Below are 15,151 nucleotides of genomic sequence, written 5' to 3'. Positions count from 1 at the left end.
ATAAGAACTGCTTAGGCATATGGTAAGTCCCCCCCCCCCACATCCCACCCCAGTATTTGTTGGGTGGATGACAAAGCGAGTAACTTAGACTCAGTCCTGAAAATAGTTTAAAGTAGGGAAGTGACATGGTCAGGTTGGTTTAGAAAGACGATTCTGGCAGCTAGTGTGGAAGAAGGCTCTGTAATACTGCAGGAGAGATGAGGCAGGCCAGAGCAGGGACATATTGCTGGACGGCAACAGAAGGGAATGGGAGGAAGGAGCCGGATTAGGAGCCATTGTGAAAAGCATCTCAAGGGTGTGGGAGAGAAATGAGAGGGAGAAGGTAAGAGCCTCTCTGAGGGTCTCAATGTGGCAGCTATGATGGCACTATTCTGGCCTATCCTGTCTTCCTCCTCTAGTACAGGGGAAGCAACTCGAGCGCAGGCTGTGTGGTCCCCTGTGCCCAGCACGAGGCCTGACAGTAGAAGTCGTTCGATGATTGTTAAGTTAGTAGAGGCTGTCACTCTGGTGCTTCCCCAAGATCCTCTCACTGCACCAAGTCACATCTCTCCCCTGCCAGAGCCTGTTCAGTCTGTCCTCCAAGAAGCCTTCTCAGATGAACTCTCAACAATCCAGACCCTCAGCACACCCAGCATCTACCCGGCGCTTAGGATCTTCCATTTACTCATTTTTGTGTGCTACAGAAAGAAGCTTGTTAGTGTTGGGTAGGTTCCCAGACCCAAGTTCGGATACCTGCCGCACATCCTTCCACCTGCCCTAATGCTGAGTTAGAGTGGCAGTGGCTTCCAGGACCCCACAGGAGAAAACGCAAGAGAAGGGGTGGAGTTGGGTGGTCAGGTGACACTTTGCTTCTGTTAGCAACCAGGAGGGGAAAGAGGGGCGAACCCTGAGTGGCGACTAGCCACCTGCACTGTGCTCGGTGCTTTAAGGACATCATCATCATCTTACTGGACGTTCTCAAATGCCCTCGACATTAGTACTAGCATTCCTATTCTCCAGAAGAGGAAATGGAGGATTTGTTGATTTTCATGATTGGTGGAGCTGAGACCTAAACACAGTCCAACACTAAAGTCAGACTTAAGGTGTCTGAGAAACTAAAAGAGAAAACGAGGATGGAGGCAACGAGTCCAGGAGTCAGGTCAGCTCCCTTCTATCCTTTGTCTTTACCTTAATTCGTCGACACCACATGGACCATTCGTGGCAGATTAAAAACTACGGCATACTGAATCTACTACTGGCTTTAACTCTGGGCCAAACTCATGCTGCAGCTCTAACACTACCAGATGTGGAAATCTGAACGGGTTACTTTGCTTTCCTGAACCTACTTCCTAATCTGTAAAATGGGATAGTTGAGTGAACTAAACAATGTGCTCAGCACAGAGTAGAAGGTCAATCGTTGTCATCATTATTATTCTTCTAAGGACACGATCATGCCTCTGTTAGCCTGGACATCCCCAACAAGAACAGTACAGTTAGACTGTCTACACTTTTACTAATATGGTAGCCACTAGCCACGCATGGCTCTTAAGCACTTGAAGTGTGGCTAGTCTGAACTGAGATGTATTTATAACTTCATATATAGATATATAAAATATATTTATAAGTTCACCTGTTTGTATTTTTTAAGGTAGCTACTAAAAGTCTTAAAGTCATATGTGCGGCTCACATGGTATTTCCATGAATGTCACTGACTTAGACCCCTTACAGGATTATAAGTACATAGACATAGCTGTCCATCCACTCATACATTATTAGAGCATTTATGATGTGCCAGGCACTAGTTCGGGTGCCAGGGATGGAGCCACAGACAAAACAGACACTGTTTCTGTCCTCGCAGAACTCACACTCAAGTGTGGGGGAAAGGCAGCAAATAAGGTCTGCTTGTGAAAAGGGTGATGGAAAACAAAGCAGGGTGAGCCGTCACTTGGACGTGAGAGGAGTTGGGATTTCTGACAGGGTCATCAGTGAAGTGATATGCGAGCAGCGACCTAAAGGATGAGAAGCCACAAACCAGGCAAAGATCTTGGGGGCAGTGTTCTAGGCAGGAACAGCAAATGTAGAGCCTCCAAAGCCAAAAGGAGCTTGATTTGTTAAAAGGACAAGGTCATCGGGAACAGGGCGAGTATGGAGAACAGTGGATCACATAGAACCTTGGCAAGAGGCTTGGATTCTACTCTAAGTGTAATGATAAATCCTTGGGTCATTTTTATAGAGCAGGGTTATGACCCGAATTCTCTTTGTGAAGGACAATGCTCCCAGTCTCTGTGGGGCTAGACTGAAGCAGGGTGAGAACGGGGGCAGGGAGGTGAGCTGGGAGGCTGCTGCACTAGGCCAGGCCAGAGACACTGGTGGTCTGGCCTGAGGGGTCGGGGTGGAGGCGGTGAGAAGCTGTCAGATTTGGGATATATTTTGAAGACAGCTGAGAAGACTTGCTGACTGGTGTGGGAAGAACAAGCAGAATCGAGGATGACTTAGACTTCTGGCCTCAAAAAACAGAGGGAGCTAGGTGTTGATGGCAGAACAGGGGCTGGTGATCAAACACGTCTGGGGCAGAATTCAAGGCTTCGGTTTGGACACGTTAGGGTTGTAATGACGTCAAGTGAGGCTGTTGATAAACAAGCCTGCATGAAGCTGGGGAGAGATCAGGGCTGGAGGCAAGCTAGTGAACCAGCAGCATAGGAGTGGTAGGTGATCCCTGGGGATGGATTAGATCACCTAGCAGAGAGAAAGAAAAGAAGGCTAAGGAATAGGCCCCAGAGCAATCCAAAAGCTAGGTGTCAGGAGACAGAAAAGGTGTAGTCAGCAAATTAGGAAAAAAAGCAAGAGATGCTAATATCCCACATCAAAATGAAGAAAAAAAGCTTTCAAGTAGAGGGTGGTCCACTGAATCAAAAGCTTCTTTAGAAGTAATTACTCCAGGCACTTAGTAGCTCCTTCCTCCCAAGCTGCAGCTCCTTATGGGGATGAACCCTATCTCGTGCATGAGGGTTTTTCACAGGCTTTAGTGCTGGAAACACGGGCTCCACTGCTTAGGAGCTGTGACCTTAGGTAAGTTACTTATCTTCTCTGGGCCTTGATATACATCCCTTCCAAGCTCATCACTACACACCCAAGTGAACGACTCCAAGAGCATCCCATAAGCACATCTAACCTCTGTCACTTTTATGTTTTAACTTCCTTACACCTCTATGTTGGGATCCCCTAGGACTGGTTATGGTTAGACTTGAATCAAACAGGACTGTTTGATCTATATAACCATGGGCCTATTGCTTAATCTCTGGGCAGATGTTCCTGCTTTCTAAAACAGAGATACTGTTGGCGCCCGGGTGGCTCAGTCGGTTAAGCATCTGTCTCTGGCTCAGGTCATGATCCCAGGGTCCTGGGATCGAGCCCCATGTCAGGCTCCCTGCTCGGTGGGGAGTCCACGTCTCCCTCTCCTTCTACCCTTAGCCCCGGCTTGTGCTTGTTCTCTTACTCTCGGGCTCTAATAAATAAATAAAATCTTTTAAAAAAATAAAACAGAGATACTATATACCTCATAGATGGTTATGTAAAAATTAAATCAGATAATGGATATGCTTGGCAGAATAAACGCTCACTAAGCAGTATTTATCATCTTTGTATCTACAACACCAATACTCTCAAAGCCTGTGGACTGACAGATAACTTGAGAAGGTAAGGACACAGCAGACCCTCCTTCCAGACAGCTAGGATGGAGTAAGGGAGGTGCACTCAGCTGCTACTCACACCCAGCGAACCTGGACAGGGCCAGCATGGTGGTCTAATAAAGAAAATATAGATTGCTCATCATTCTGGGAACTACCAGGGATGTCTCCCCCTTCCATATTTTGCTGACTGGATCCCCATCATCCGTATCAGCATTCAAGCCAGAAGTTCAAGCATTATCTGAGAGTCTGTCTTCTCGCTCAACCCCCACCATCTTATTAGTTAACAAGATGCAATCTATTGTAGCTTCAAAACGCCCTATTTCATCAAACCCAAGATATCAACCATTATAAGACAGGTAAGACACACCATTATGTTATACAGTTCTAAGAAAGGAAAAAATGCTGCCACTTAAACTGTGACGTGCCACTGACTTTTAGAAGCATCCAAGTTCCCGAGATATTAAAATGTGGGGGAAGAAGAGTACATCTTACAGTTGATGAAGTTGTACCTCTCATTCCATCACTGCTACCTTAGCTCAAACCTCCATCATCGCTTGGATGATGTTAGACTAGGGATGGAAGCTCCTAATCAATCATCTTCCCTCCACTCGTCCTCTGATGCCAAAAGAGGTTTATACAAGGCCAATATTACCAACTTCCACCCCAAATCTTTCAATTAAGTCTTCTCCCATAGCCCCTGGGAGCCCACATTCTTCACTTTAAATTGGCTGCAATTCCCCAGATGTCATATTGCTTCTAGTCTGGAATCCCTTTTCCTCCCATTCTTCATTTGCTTACCTCCTAGCTATTAGAAGTAAGAGTTCTCTAGCCAGGGCATACCTCACTCCAGCCCTCCTGCCTGCCGGGACTGGTTTGGTTGATACAGCTTGTTAAATGGATATCCCTTTCTTCACTCACAAATAAATTCCATCCAAAAATGAACCCTACTCCAAACGCCAAAGACAATTTTCCTATAGAGGACAGGTGGAGTCTCCAAACAAGCTCTAACTCTTGTTTTTCAACACCTACGTGGGTGTCTGCTCTTCCAAGAAGTCTTCCCAAATTCTCCAACCTGAGTTAGGTAGCCTTCCACGGTGCTCCATATCCCATGCATACCACTATCATAGCCTTTTTTATATCACATTGTAATTGCTGACTTGGTTTCTCCCCCACTAGACTGACAGCTCCCTGGACACAGGTGCCTTTTTACTCAGCTGTTATTCTCCAGAACCTGGAACCTAGAAGGCACTTAATACTTATAAAATGGTTGAATGGACAGATGGATGGGTGAATGGAAAATAGTTAATGTCTATAACCTGTGGGTCCTAGTTCCCCACTCTGAGACGCTACCTCCAAAATCACCGCATTGCCACACTTTCCCCAAGCTTGGTAATTGACTGAGGCCGCAAAGAGCAACGGCACCACCTGGTGGGCAGTGTGGGAAGCGCACCTTATTGAACAGCAGGAACTTTTTTTTGAACTGTTCTTTTTGTTGTTGTTGTTCCAGTGGTTAGGAAATGCTGGGTGAGGGGGATTTGTATTTTAAAAAGATCAAGCTGGGGTGCCGGGTGGCTCAGTTGGTTGGCGACTGCCTTCAGCTCAGTTCGTGAGCCCGGGGTCCTGGGATCGAGTCCCGCGTCAGGCTCCCTTCTCGGCGGGGAGCCTGCTTCTCCCTCTTCCTCTGCCTGCCACTCCCCCTGCTTGTGCTCTCTGTCAAATGAATAAATAAAATCTTTAAAAAAAAAAAAGAATAAAATGAAAAGCTCAAGCTGATGACTGTATGGAGAAGGGATTGGAGAAGGGATCTAGGAGGGAGCAGGGATGCCAGCTCGGGAGGTTATCTGGTCAGAGCTGAGTCGAGTCCTGATGTGTGACTTGAACATTACCATGCTTACCCGCTTGGTAATACTGCCTCTTTTACCCAGGACCTTCTTTTCTCCCTCTCAACTGAGCACTGTGGCAGGGATTCCAAGATCTGCTCCGTGATTTCTGCCTTCTGGTATTCGTGCCCTTGTGGAATTACCTCCTCCAAGTGTGGGCTTGCCTCTGACTTGCTTGTGACAGAATACAGCAAAAGGAGATGTCACTCCCGTGAGGAAGACTACACAAGACTGCAACTTCCGTCCTGCTGGCAGACTCGTCCTTGTTGGCTTTCATCAAGTTGCCATGTCGGGGAGACGAATGTAGCAAGGAACTGAAGTCATCGTCTGTTAGTAACAGCATCAACAACCTCAGCCCAACACCCTTGAGGAATTAAAATTCTGCCAACAACTTAAGTGAGCTTGGAAACAGATCCTTCTCCAGCCTTCAGATGAGAACCCAGCCCTAGCCAATCATTGGATTGGGGCCTGTGAAAACCTTGAAGCAGAGGGCCCAGGGAAGTGTGCCTCAACTCCTGACCCAGAGAAACTATGAAATCACAAACATGCATTGTTTTAAACATTTCTGGTCATGCATGCAGCAACAGACAACTAATAAGCACCTGCTCAAAATGTGTCACGAGCATGCAGGTCGGAAGCTTGTGAAAACCTCGGAAACTTTCTGTGGTCAGAATCAACTACTGTACCACTAATGTGTGTGTGGGGGGGGTGTGTGTATCCCCAAGGCCAACCCCGCCAGAGGCTTTTGCAGCTGACTCCACAGAGCATCCCCCTGTGAAATGAGTGACCAAGTATCCGCTGGGTGACCCCGTCAGGTTCCAGCCCCATCCTATGCGGGAACTGCGCTACCTGCTAACTAGCCTCAACCCAGTCTTTTTTTTTTTTTTTTTAGTTTCAAGTTTTTATTTAACTTCTAGTTAACATATAGTGCAATATTGGTTTCAGGAGTAGAATTTAGTGATTTATCACTTACGTGCAACACAGTGCTCATCACAACAGGTGCGCTCCTTAATCCCCATCCCCAATCTAGCCCACCCCCCCCCAGAACCCGCAGTTTGTTCTCTACAGTTAAGAGTCTCTCTAATGGTTTGCCTCTCCTCCCCCCACCCCCCGCTACGTTCAACCTCAACACAATCTCAAACACTTCCAGGTACAAAAAGACCAAAAACAGTCCTCCATGGAATATGCCTCGCCAACCTTTATGTGGGAAAAAAAACTCTTCTTTCTCCAATTCTCTGGCTTGCGGGAGAACAGATGGAGGTAAAGGAGAAGGAAAGTACACTGGCCAATACTCTGAAAGTCACTGGCCGGGTACCTGTGACCCAGAGAGGATCCCAAGAGACTGACAGGATTCATTACTACCCTAACTAAAAGTAATAACAACAGCATTTATATTCACACAGGGTCTCTTTTCTAAGATTTTATGAGAGAGAGGAGAGGTGAGAGGGTGAGAGAGAGCGTGTGCGCGTTGAGCGTGCGTGAGTGGGGGGAGGGGCAGAGGGAGAAGCAGGCTCTCCACTGAGCAGGGAGCCCAATGCGGGGCTCCACCCAGGACCCCAGGATCATGACCTAAGCCAAAGGCAGACACTTAACTGCTTAACCAACTGAGCCACTCAGGCGCTCCACACAGGGCCTTTATTCAAGAAGTTCATGATTCACCCACAATACCTCAATTCTCATGCCACCTCCCATCAAGGCCGAGAATGAGGGCAACAAAGAGGTGGAAGGTCCTTGCTGTGAGAGCTATTTATGAGTGTCCATTCTCAGTCAGTCCATGGAAGGTGGGTTCAGTGTTTGGAGGCAGGGCTGCAGGCTGGCTTAGCAATGTGTTCACTATGCTGATTTGGGCATCGTGCTTCTCAATGTCCTCATATGGAGTCCAGGACAAGTCATACTGTAGCTTGTAGGCACCAAGGAAGTCATGTGGACAACCTGTCCCCCATTCCTAGAGAAGGCAAAGAAGTCAATTCTCATCAGGGTAGGAGGTAAAGAAATTCGATTCATTTCCTCATTTTATGCCACAAATTTCTTTTTTGGTTTTTCACATCAGACCAGTCAGAATCATCCTCATTGCATCACACATCAGATACCTCTCTTAACAGAGATAATGACTGTGAAATAATTTAAGTGTATTTTTCATGTATATTTTTTGAGAATCATGCCTGGGCTCACAACACCTCCAATTTTCTAGAAAACATTTACCAACCCTATGCCTACATTTTCTCAAAGACCAGAGCTGATTTTTGTGCAAAAATAAATGTTTTAACTCTTGAAAAATTCATTTTATTTCTGTTTATTAGGAAATTAATGGTCATTACTGGTTGGCCTGGATATATTTTGTTTCAAAAGTATATGCCATGCTTTAAAAAAAAAAGTATATGCCATGGAGTTATAAACATTATTTCATATATTTGGCAGGAAACATGAGATTTTTATATAACTTTCAATATCACAATCGAAAAATTTTGAAATTATTTTATAAATACGTAGACTCATATGGCACGTGATCCTTTTGGATATTTTTCTATATAATCACCAGTTAGCAAGATGAAACTTTTTTTTTTTTTTTTTACAAACAGAAACATCACCAGTTAGCAAGATGAAGCTATTATTTTTTTACAAACAGAAACACTGCCTGATATTTTCCAAAGTTGAGAATATATACATTGTCAAGTAAAAATGTACTTTATTTTGTCCAAATTTAAAAGAATCTTATTATCAGTTGTTCCAAAATCTTTACTATTAAAACACACACACACACACACACACACACACACACACACACACACACAAATAGAGGGTTTTTGTTGGTTTTTTTTCCCACAGACAGGAAGAAAAGAAACATACTGTGCCCTCAGTTTGATGTATCATGTTCATTTGAAAAAAATAATAGCTGGATTCTTCAGTAAAAAAATTCAATAGTATTCAAACCCAACTTATTTTATCAATTGTCTTAAATACTGTCTTACCATCTAGCAGAACATTTTTAAAATGTAAAATATCACTGGGGACTTGTTGATGTTTCAACAGTGACAAACTCCTCATAATGGTATATTAATATTGTGATAAACAAAAGCTAATCATAGCCATTTCTTTTTTTCTTTTTTTTAAAGATTTCATTTATTTGACAGAGAGAGACACAGTGAGAGGGAACACACACCGGGGGAGTGGGAGTGGGAGAGAAGCAGGCTTCCCGCTGAGCAGGGAGCCCGATGCGGGGCTCGATCCCAGGACCTTGGGATCATGACCTGAGCTGAAGGCGGACGCTTAACCAACTGAGACACCCAGGCGCCCCAAATCGTAGCCATTTCTACCAGTAAAAAATAAATGTTCTTACCTTTGGAGAAATAATAGAAAAATACTGCTGACCACTCTCCCGTTTATAAAGGTAGTAAATATTGCCAGGTTTTTTTACTATATTACAAGCTATGTGGTGCAAGTCAGCATCTCTGTGAGCATCTTCCAATACCTAAGAACCACAGAGATGTAACAAGTTAAGTACCAGATGTAACAGGCACTCACACTCAGTGATTAATCCAGTCAAAATCTGGAAATTACTCAATGCTTCGGAATTGCTCCCCCATAGCAATCAGTCACTACTAGGATCCAGATGATTCTGAAGAGACAAAAGACTGCTACTAAGCTGTGAAAATGCCTTTAAAAGAACTGTATTTCAAAATGTCAAACCCTACTGGCTGTGAATGGCTTTTAAACTTCTTTCCTATTATTCTGTAGTAACTACATTTCTTTTATAAATGAGAACCTATTTTCCCCCTCAAAATGCTTTACCTCACTGAAACTGTCTCCCAGTGAAAAACTTATCTTATACGTAACCTCTTAAGCCTATTTTCTTTCACTCAACACTTCTACATTTCTAGAAGGTACTGAAGACAGATAGGTTAAATGATTATAAGCGAGATCAGTCAATCCTGCGAATTAAAGGAAGAAAATGAATGCCTGTCTAAAAGCTGTTACTTACCTTCCTGGCTTGTTCTTGTAAATGTTGGATTTGCTCAGCTATGACCATCAGTTTGTTGGTGGCATTTGCTCGGATGAATTCATCAGCCTAAAGGTGAGACAAAACCAAAGGGTGGGTGAAAAAAGGGTAAGACTTCCACAAGGTTATTTAGAGCCCAGCGTGAAGAGTTATCTCGACATCTTCGCTTATGCCTAAGATATTCTTCCTGTCCTTCCTCACCACTCCCGCCTGAGCTCCCATTCCTCCCCCTCTTCTCCCACCCAGCCCAAACAGCACTGCTTGTGAGAAGCCTCCCCTGACATGGCCCCACACCACAGAACCAGGTGCTCCTTCTTTCCTATGTCCCATAGCTTTCTACCCTTTTCACTCTACATTCTAGTCACACTGAACTTCCTCAGTCTGCCAACACGCCCTACTCTCATGTGCTACCAAATATACCGAATACACCCTCTTCTTGATATAACATGTTCTCCCCCTTACTCTTTGCCTGAGTAAACCCACTCATTCCTTGGGCCTCCATTTATTTTCTCATGTTTAAATATTTCTGAAATCAGGAGTGGGTCTTAAAATAAAAGTCCAAAGACACTTGTGATATGGCTCTTATCACCCATTATGTAGGAATCTAGCTATATACAGACACTACCTATTAATCTGACCATTACGTTGGCTGAATTATTTACATCAAACCTAGTTATACTTTAACTTATATTTATATTCCTAATTGTTCCTCCAAATGTATTTTTAAAGACAGCACTAGGATGTAGACCTGAAACAAAGTTATAATGTACACAGAAGACTGCCTGTCATGTCCTAGGAAATGCAACTGAAGGCAATGGGAATTGCTTAAAATAAATAATTCTCACAGCCAGAGAGGATGGTGGTGTGACCAATTCAGGTACTGGAAAGGATTATCACTCAGGCATCAGAAATCTGTCAAAGACTTCCAGTTTACTTTCAAGAAAAGCTGATTAATGTCCAGTGGTATACAATTAAGTTAAGGAGAAGAAATTAGGAAGTTAAACTCGAACTAAGAAATATCAAGAGAATTTGCTAGTTAGTTAAGGATGCTCAAGGTAAAAGTCAGGTAGGTATAAGGCAATATCATGTAAAAACATAAACAACTGAGTAAACAGGGTCAATCATTTTTATCTGTTCCACAAATATAGACTGGGCAACCACTGTGTGTCAGACACCATGCCAGGCCCTGGGTGCACTGGCAAATCAGAGAAAGAGGTCCCTACTTCTGTCAAGATTACAGCCTAATACACTGGCCTTATGAATACTATGAATCAAGTAATATGTGTAATTTTTATTTTTCTAGCAGTTGTGTTAAAAGTAAAAATAAGTAAAATGAATTCTAATAATCTATTTTATTTAACCCAATATATCAAAAAACATCATTCCAACATGTAATCAGTATAAAACAATTTTAATGGGACATTTTATATTTCATATTGTTATTTTTTATACTCCCATACTATCAATTGGGATGCCAAATTTTGATTAGAAGAAATCCTCAATCTGTATTTGGACTTCATAAAATTTACATTTGAAAGAGTCAATTCACATACTCAGCTTGTTCCAAATATTCTTAAAAGTGTCCAATAATTGACTCAATTATCAGGTTTTAAAATGTAAATTAGTTAAAATTACATAAAATTTAAAAATCATTATCTCAGCTGCACTACTAACCATACATTCCAAGTGCTCAACAACCCTATGTGACTAGAAGCTACCATAACGAACAGCGCGGCTCTGGTGAGAAATACAGACACCAACAAGAAAGACAATTAGAGCTAGTATTATACGGACTCAGAATAATGATGCGCCATTATGCAGGAAACAACAGTAATTCTGTGGTAGAAGGAGATCAAAGGTAACAAGTGAGTGACGTAACTGGTTTAATAACAGGGAGTGATGAGGACTGTAGGGATTGGAATATATGTGTAGCCTAGAGGCAAATTCAACTTAATAATACTGTCATTTATTTTTATTTTTTTTTAGAAGTTTGGACTTGATCTTTATTTTTTTTTAAAGATTTTATTTATTTAGGGCGCCTGGGTGGCTCAGTCGTTAAGCATCTGCCTTCGGCTCAGGTCATGATCCCAGGGTCCTGGGATCCAGCCCCGCATCGGGCTCCCTGCTCCGCGGGAAGTGTGCTTCTCCCTCTCCAGCTCCCCCTGCTTGTGTTCCCTCTCTCGCTGTCTCTCTGTCAAATAAATAAAATCTTTAAAAAATAAAATAAAATAAAGATTTTATTTATTTGAAAGAGAGAATGAGATAGAGAGAGTGAGCATGAGAGGGGGGAGGGTCAGAGGGAGAAGCAGACTCCCTGCGAGCCGGATGCAGGACTCAATCCCAGGACTCGATCCCGGGACTCCAGGATCATGACCGGAGCCGAAGACAGTCGCTTAACCAACTGAGCCACCCAGGCGCCCCAATACTGTCATTTAGATGGGGTGGGGTAGAGCCTTCTACAGACAAGCCTCACCAAGGACGTGACATTTGACTTGGGTCTGAACAAAAGGAAAGGGCCAGCGAGGTACAAAACTGAAGCTGTGTCTGAAGAGCAGTTAGTGAGGGGAATGTAAAAAAGGGGGGCAGGGATCAGATCACACAAGGCTTTATGGCCCATGGGTGAAAGTGCTACTTTTTGTTCCAAGGACAATGAGACACCTTATGGCCAAGGAGAGAGTAGCTGGTTTCTAGAACTAAGAGGGTTCTGGGTTAACAGTGGAGTGGCCTCATTATTAGTCTTTTTCTTAAGGTGGTAGCAGCAAATCTCTTCCTTGTAAACAAAAGAACCGAATTCAAACAGAAATGAGGAGAAAAGTACTTATAATTACTAAACACAAACTCTGGCCCCAATCACTCTGAAGCCCTTCACATACATATATTATCTCATTTAGTTTTTATAACACCTTATGAAGTTGGGAGATAATAACTTCAGCCTCATTTTAGGAATTATACTCAGAGAGGTGAAGCAACCTGTCCAAGGGTTCACAGCTAATAAATGGCAGTTGAAGATCTGAACACAGATCAGTCTGATTCCAAATTTCATGCCTTAATACCAGACTTCCTGAGTTTTCTGAACACACACTAATACAGAAATGGCATATCAGCAATCAGTCCTGCTAGAAAGTACATTTCAGGACACAGACAATAAGTATGCTTGATTCAATCTGTTGGTCTCTAGTGTTTTTATTTCAGGAGCTCAATGTCGATAATATTGGAAAAATGGAGGTAGCACAATAATGCACCCTCTATATTTCACTAGATTGTATGCTGAAGGGCAAAAACAGTGTTGTCTTTGTTTCGGGTTACTGTAATAAACGTGATGGTCACTCAGTAACCCATGAAAATGTATGCCTAAGCTTTGGGCCTGGTTGCCTCCCCCAGTAAGTGATCCAATCAAGCAGACACGTGAAATTCTCCTAATCCATAAAAGTTATACTTTGCTCCCCACCTCTATAGATAAGAGAAGTCACAAAGTTTGAATCAAAGGCACTTTCCTAAGCATTCGAATATGTCTAAATAAAATAAATAAATAAATAAACCCAGTGGGTGCCTGGGTGGCGCAGTCAGTTAAGTGGCCAAATTGGTTTCAGCTGAGGGCATGATCTCAGGGTCATGAGATCGAGCCCTATATTGGGCTCCAGGCTCAGCACGGAGTCTGCTTGAGATTCTGTCTCTCCTTCTCCCTCTGCCCCTCCTGCTTGTGCATATGCGCTCTCTCGCAAGCTCTCTTTCTCTAAAATAAATAAATCTTAAAAAACAAAAAACCCCTGAAGCACAGAGATGTATGTGTGAGGGAATCTGAGCATGTTAATAATTAAATATTTTTAAGCAAAATAAAGACCTTTGAATATAACCAAGGCCAAATGTGATACTGCATACAAGGATAAAGGGATATCAGAAGTATTAAGCAGCAGGGCCCTATATCTCTACATACTGAAGAAGGTTCCACAACTGGAAGTCTTGATAAAAATTAGATGGAATTTGTTTTTTCACAGCTTTGCTCTAGAAGCTCTCCTAGTTGAAACCCTGCATTTTACAGATAAACTGAAGTCAAGGGGCGCCTGAATGGCTCAGCAGGTTAAGCGTGAGAGGCTCGATTTTGGCTCAGGTCATGATGTCGGGGTCCTGGGATTGAGCCCCACAATGCACTCAGCGGGGAGTCCGCTTAAGATTCTGTCCCTCTTCCTCTGCTCCTCCCCCTCCGCATGCACTCTCCCTCTCTCTCAAATAAATAAATCTTTAAAAAGAGGTGAAGTCCAGAGAAAAGTAATTTGCCTCAAGTCATATGCAAGTTAATATCAAAGGGGGTGGTGCCTGGGTGGCTCAGTTGGTCAAGAGAAAGATTCTTGATCTCAGCTCAGGTCTTGATCTCACAGTGGTGAGTTCAAGCTGCGTTGGGCCCCATGCTGGAAGTGGAGCCTACTTAAAAAAAAAAAAAAAATCAAAAGTGGGATTAACACACGTGTCCAAACTTCCAGTGCTTTTTCTGTTATTTCACATTTCCTCCTTTTTTTACTTTTGTAATGAATGTCTAAGCACTGGGCTTGGGAATGTTGTGTCCAGTGAATGACAGCGGAGGACCAAACTTAAGAGTCCCTGTCCTTCTAGAAGATGTTAAGTTCTAAAAGCGTTCAGGTTACAGATAAAGATTTTATGGGAAGCAGTTTAAAAGTAAGTGGACTATGCATCCTTACATAATCTGCGTTAGAGTGATCCTGAAACTTCCACGGAAACTTCTCTTCACCTGAAATGGGAAGAACTGCTGTACTGCCTACCTTACAGGGCTGTCCTAGGGCCCAAATGAAATACTGAATATTGAAAGTGCTGTGCAAAACTTGCCGCCAAAGGAGATTATAGGCACTCATGTTGCAGCTGAAAGAGCCTTTGGTCTCAGAAGATCAGAGTTCGAGTCAAGAACAATCAGTTTTCCCGTGTTGTATGTAAGATGCAGACAAAACAAATGCCACACTAAGTGGTTGTGAGGTCCTAGTCCTAAGACGCAGGGCCAAACGTGAACGAAGACGGTTATTTACTTCCGCAGCCGCACCTCCTCACCTTCTGCACCTGCTCTGCGAGCGCCACGAGGTCTAAGGGGTCCCCGGCCCGGTGGGTGTGGTAGGGGCTCACCAGGGCCAGGCCGCCGGGGGTCGAGGTGCGCTCCACCAGAGCTCCTGCGACACAAACCCAGGAACACAGCCCGTGAGCGCCCGCCCTCGGCCTCCCGCGCAGCCCGGGAGACTAGCTGCTCCGTGAGGCCTTTTTTCCCCGGCCGGACTCCCGCCCTGCGTACCTCCCCGACCGGTCGCCGGCTGAATTCTTTGGTTTTCGGGGACCTCCTCCGCCGGCCCCAGCTTTGCAGCGTCCTCCATGACAACACCTAAAACCTCCCCACCACCCTCGCGTCAGGAGGCGGAAGAGCCTGCGCATAAAGGCCCGTGGGCGGAGCTTCCGTGTTCCCCGGCCATTGGACATCACCGCGGAGGAGCGCTGCCCGAGCCCGGGAGCCGGGCCCCGGCTGTGGCACTGGGTTCGGCTGAGGGGCGGGGTCCAGGCTTGCGGAAAGCCAAAAAGGCGGTGCAAGCTTCCCGGGAATGCGCTGCCTAGCT

The 15,151-nt window shown here is 44.2% G+C and overlaps 1 protein-coding gene across 1 annotated transcript; it reads right to left on the bottom strand.

Moving 5' to 3' along the window:
- Positions 1-7,169: 7,169 nt before the first annotated feature.
- On the bottom strand, positions 7,170-14,988 carry C4H1orf50 (chromosome 4 C1orf50 homolog). The gene is made up of 5 exons (XM_027617438.1): positions 14,836-14,988; positions 14,601-14,716; positions 9,528-9,614; positions 8,886-9,017; positions 7,170-7,493 (listed from the first exon to the last, which is right to left on the bottom strand). Exons 1-5 carry the CDS (start codon positions 14,912-14,914, stop codon positions 7,296-7,298), a joined length of 612 nt encoding a protein of 203 aa, XP_027473239.1. The 5' UTR covers positions 14,915-14,988; the 3' UTR covers positions 7,170-7,295.
- Positions 14,989-15,151: the final 163 nt, after the last annotated feature.

The sequence above is a fragment of the Zalophus californianus genome, chromosome 4, assembly GCF_009762305.2.
Source record: "Zalophus californianus isolate mZalCal1 chromosome 4, mZalCal1.pri.v2, whole genome shotgun sequence".
NCBI classification, from domain to species: Eukaryota; Metazoa; Chordata; class Mammalia; order Carnivora; family Otariidae; genus Zalophus; species Zalophus californianus.
Note: the sequence above shows the minus strand (reverse complement) of the source record. Positions and strands in the feature narration are given on the sequence as shown.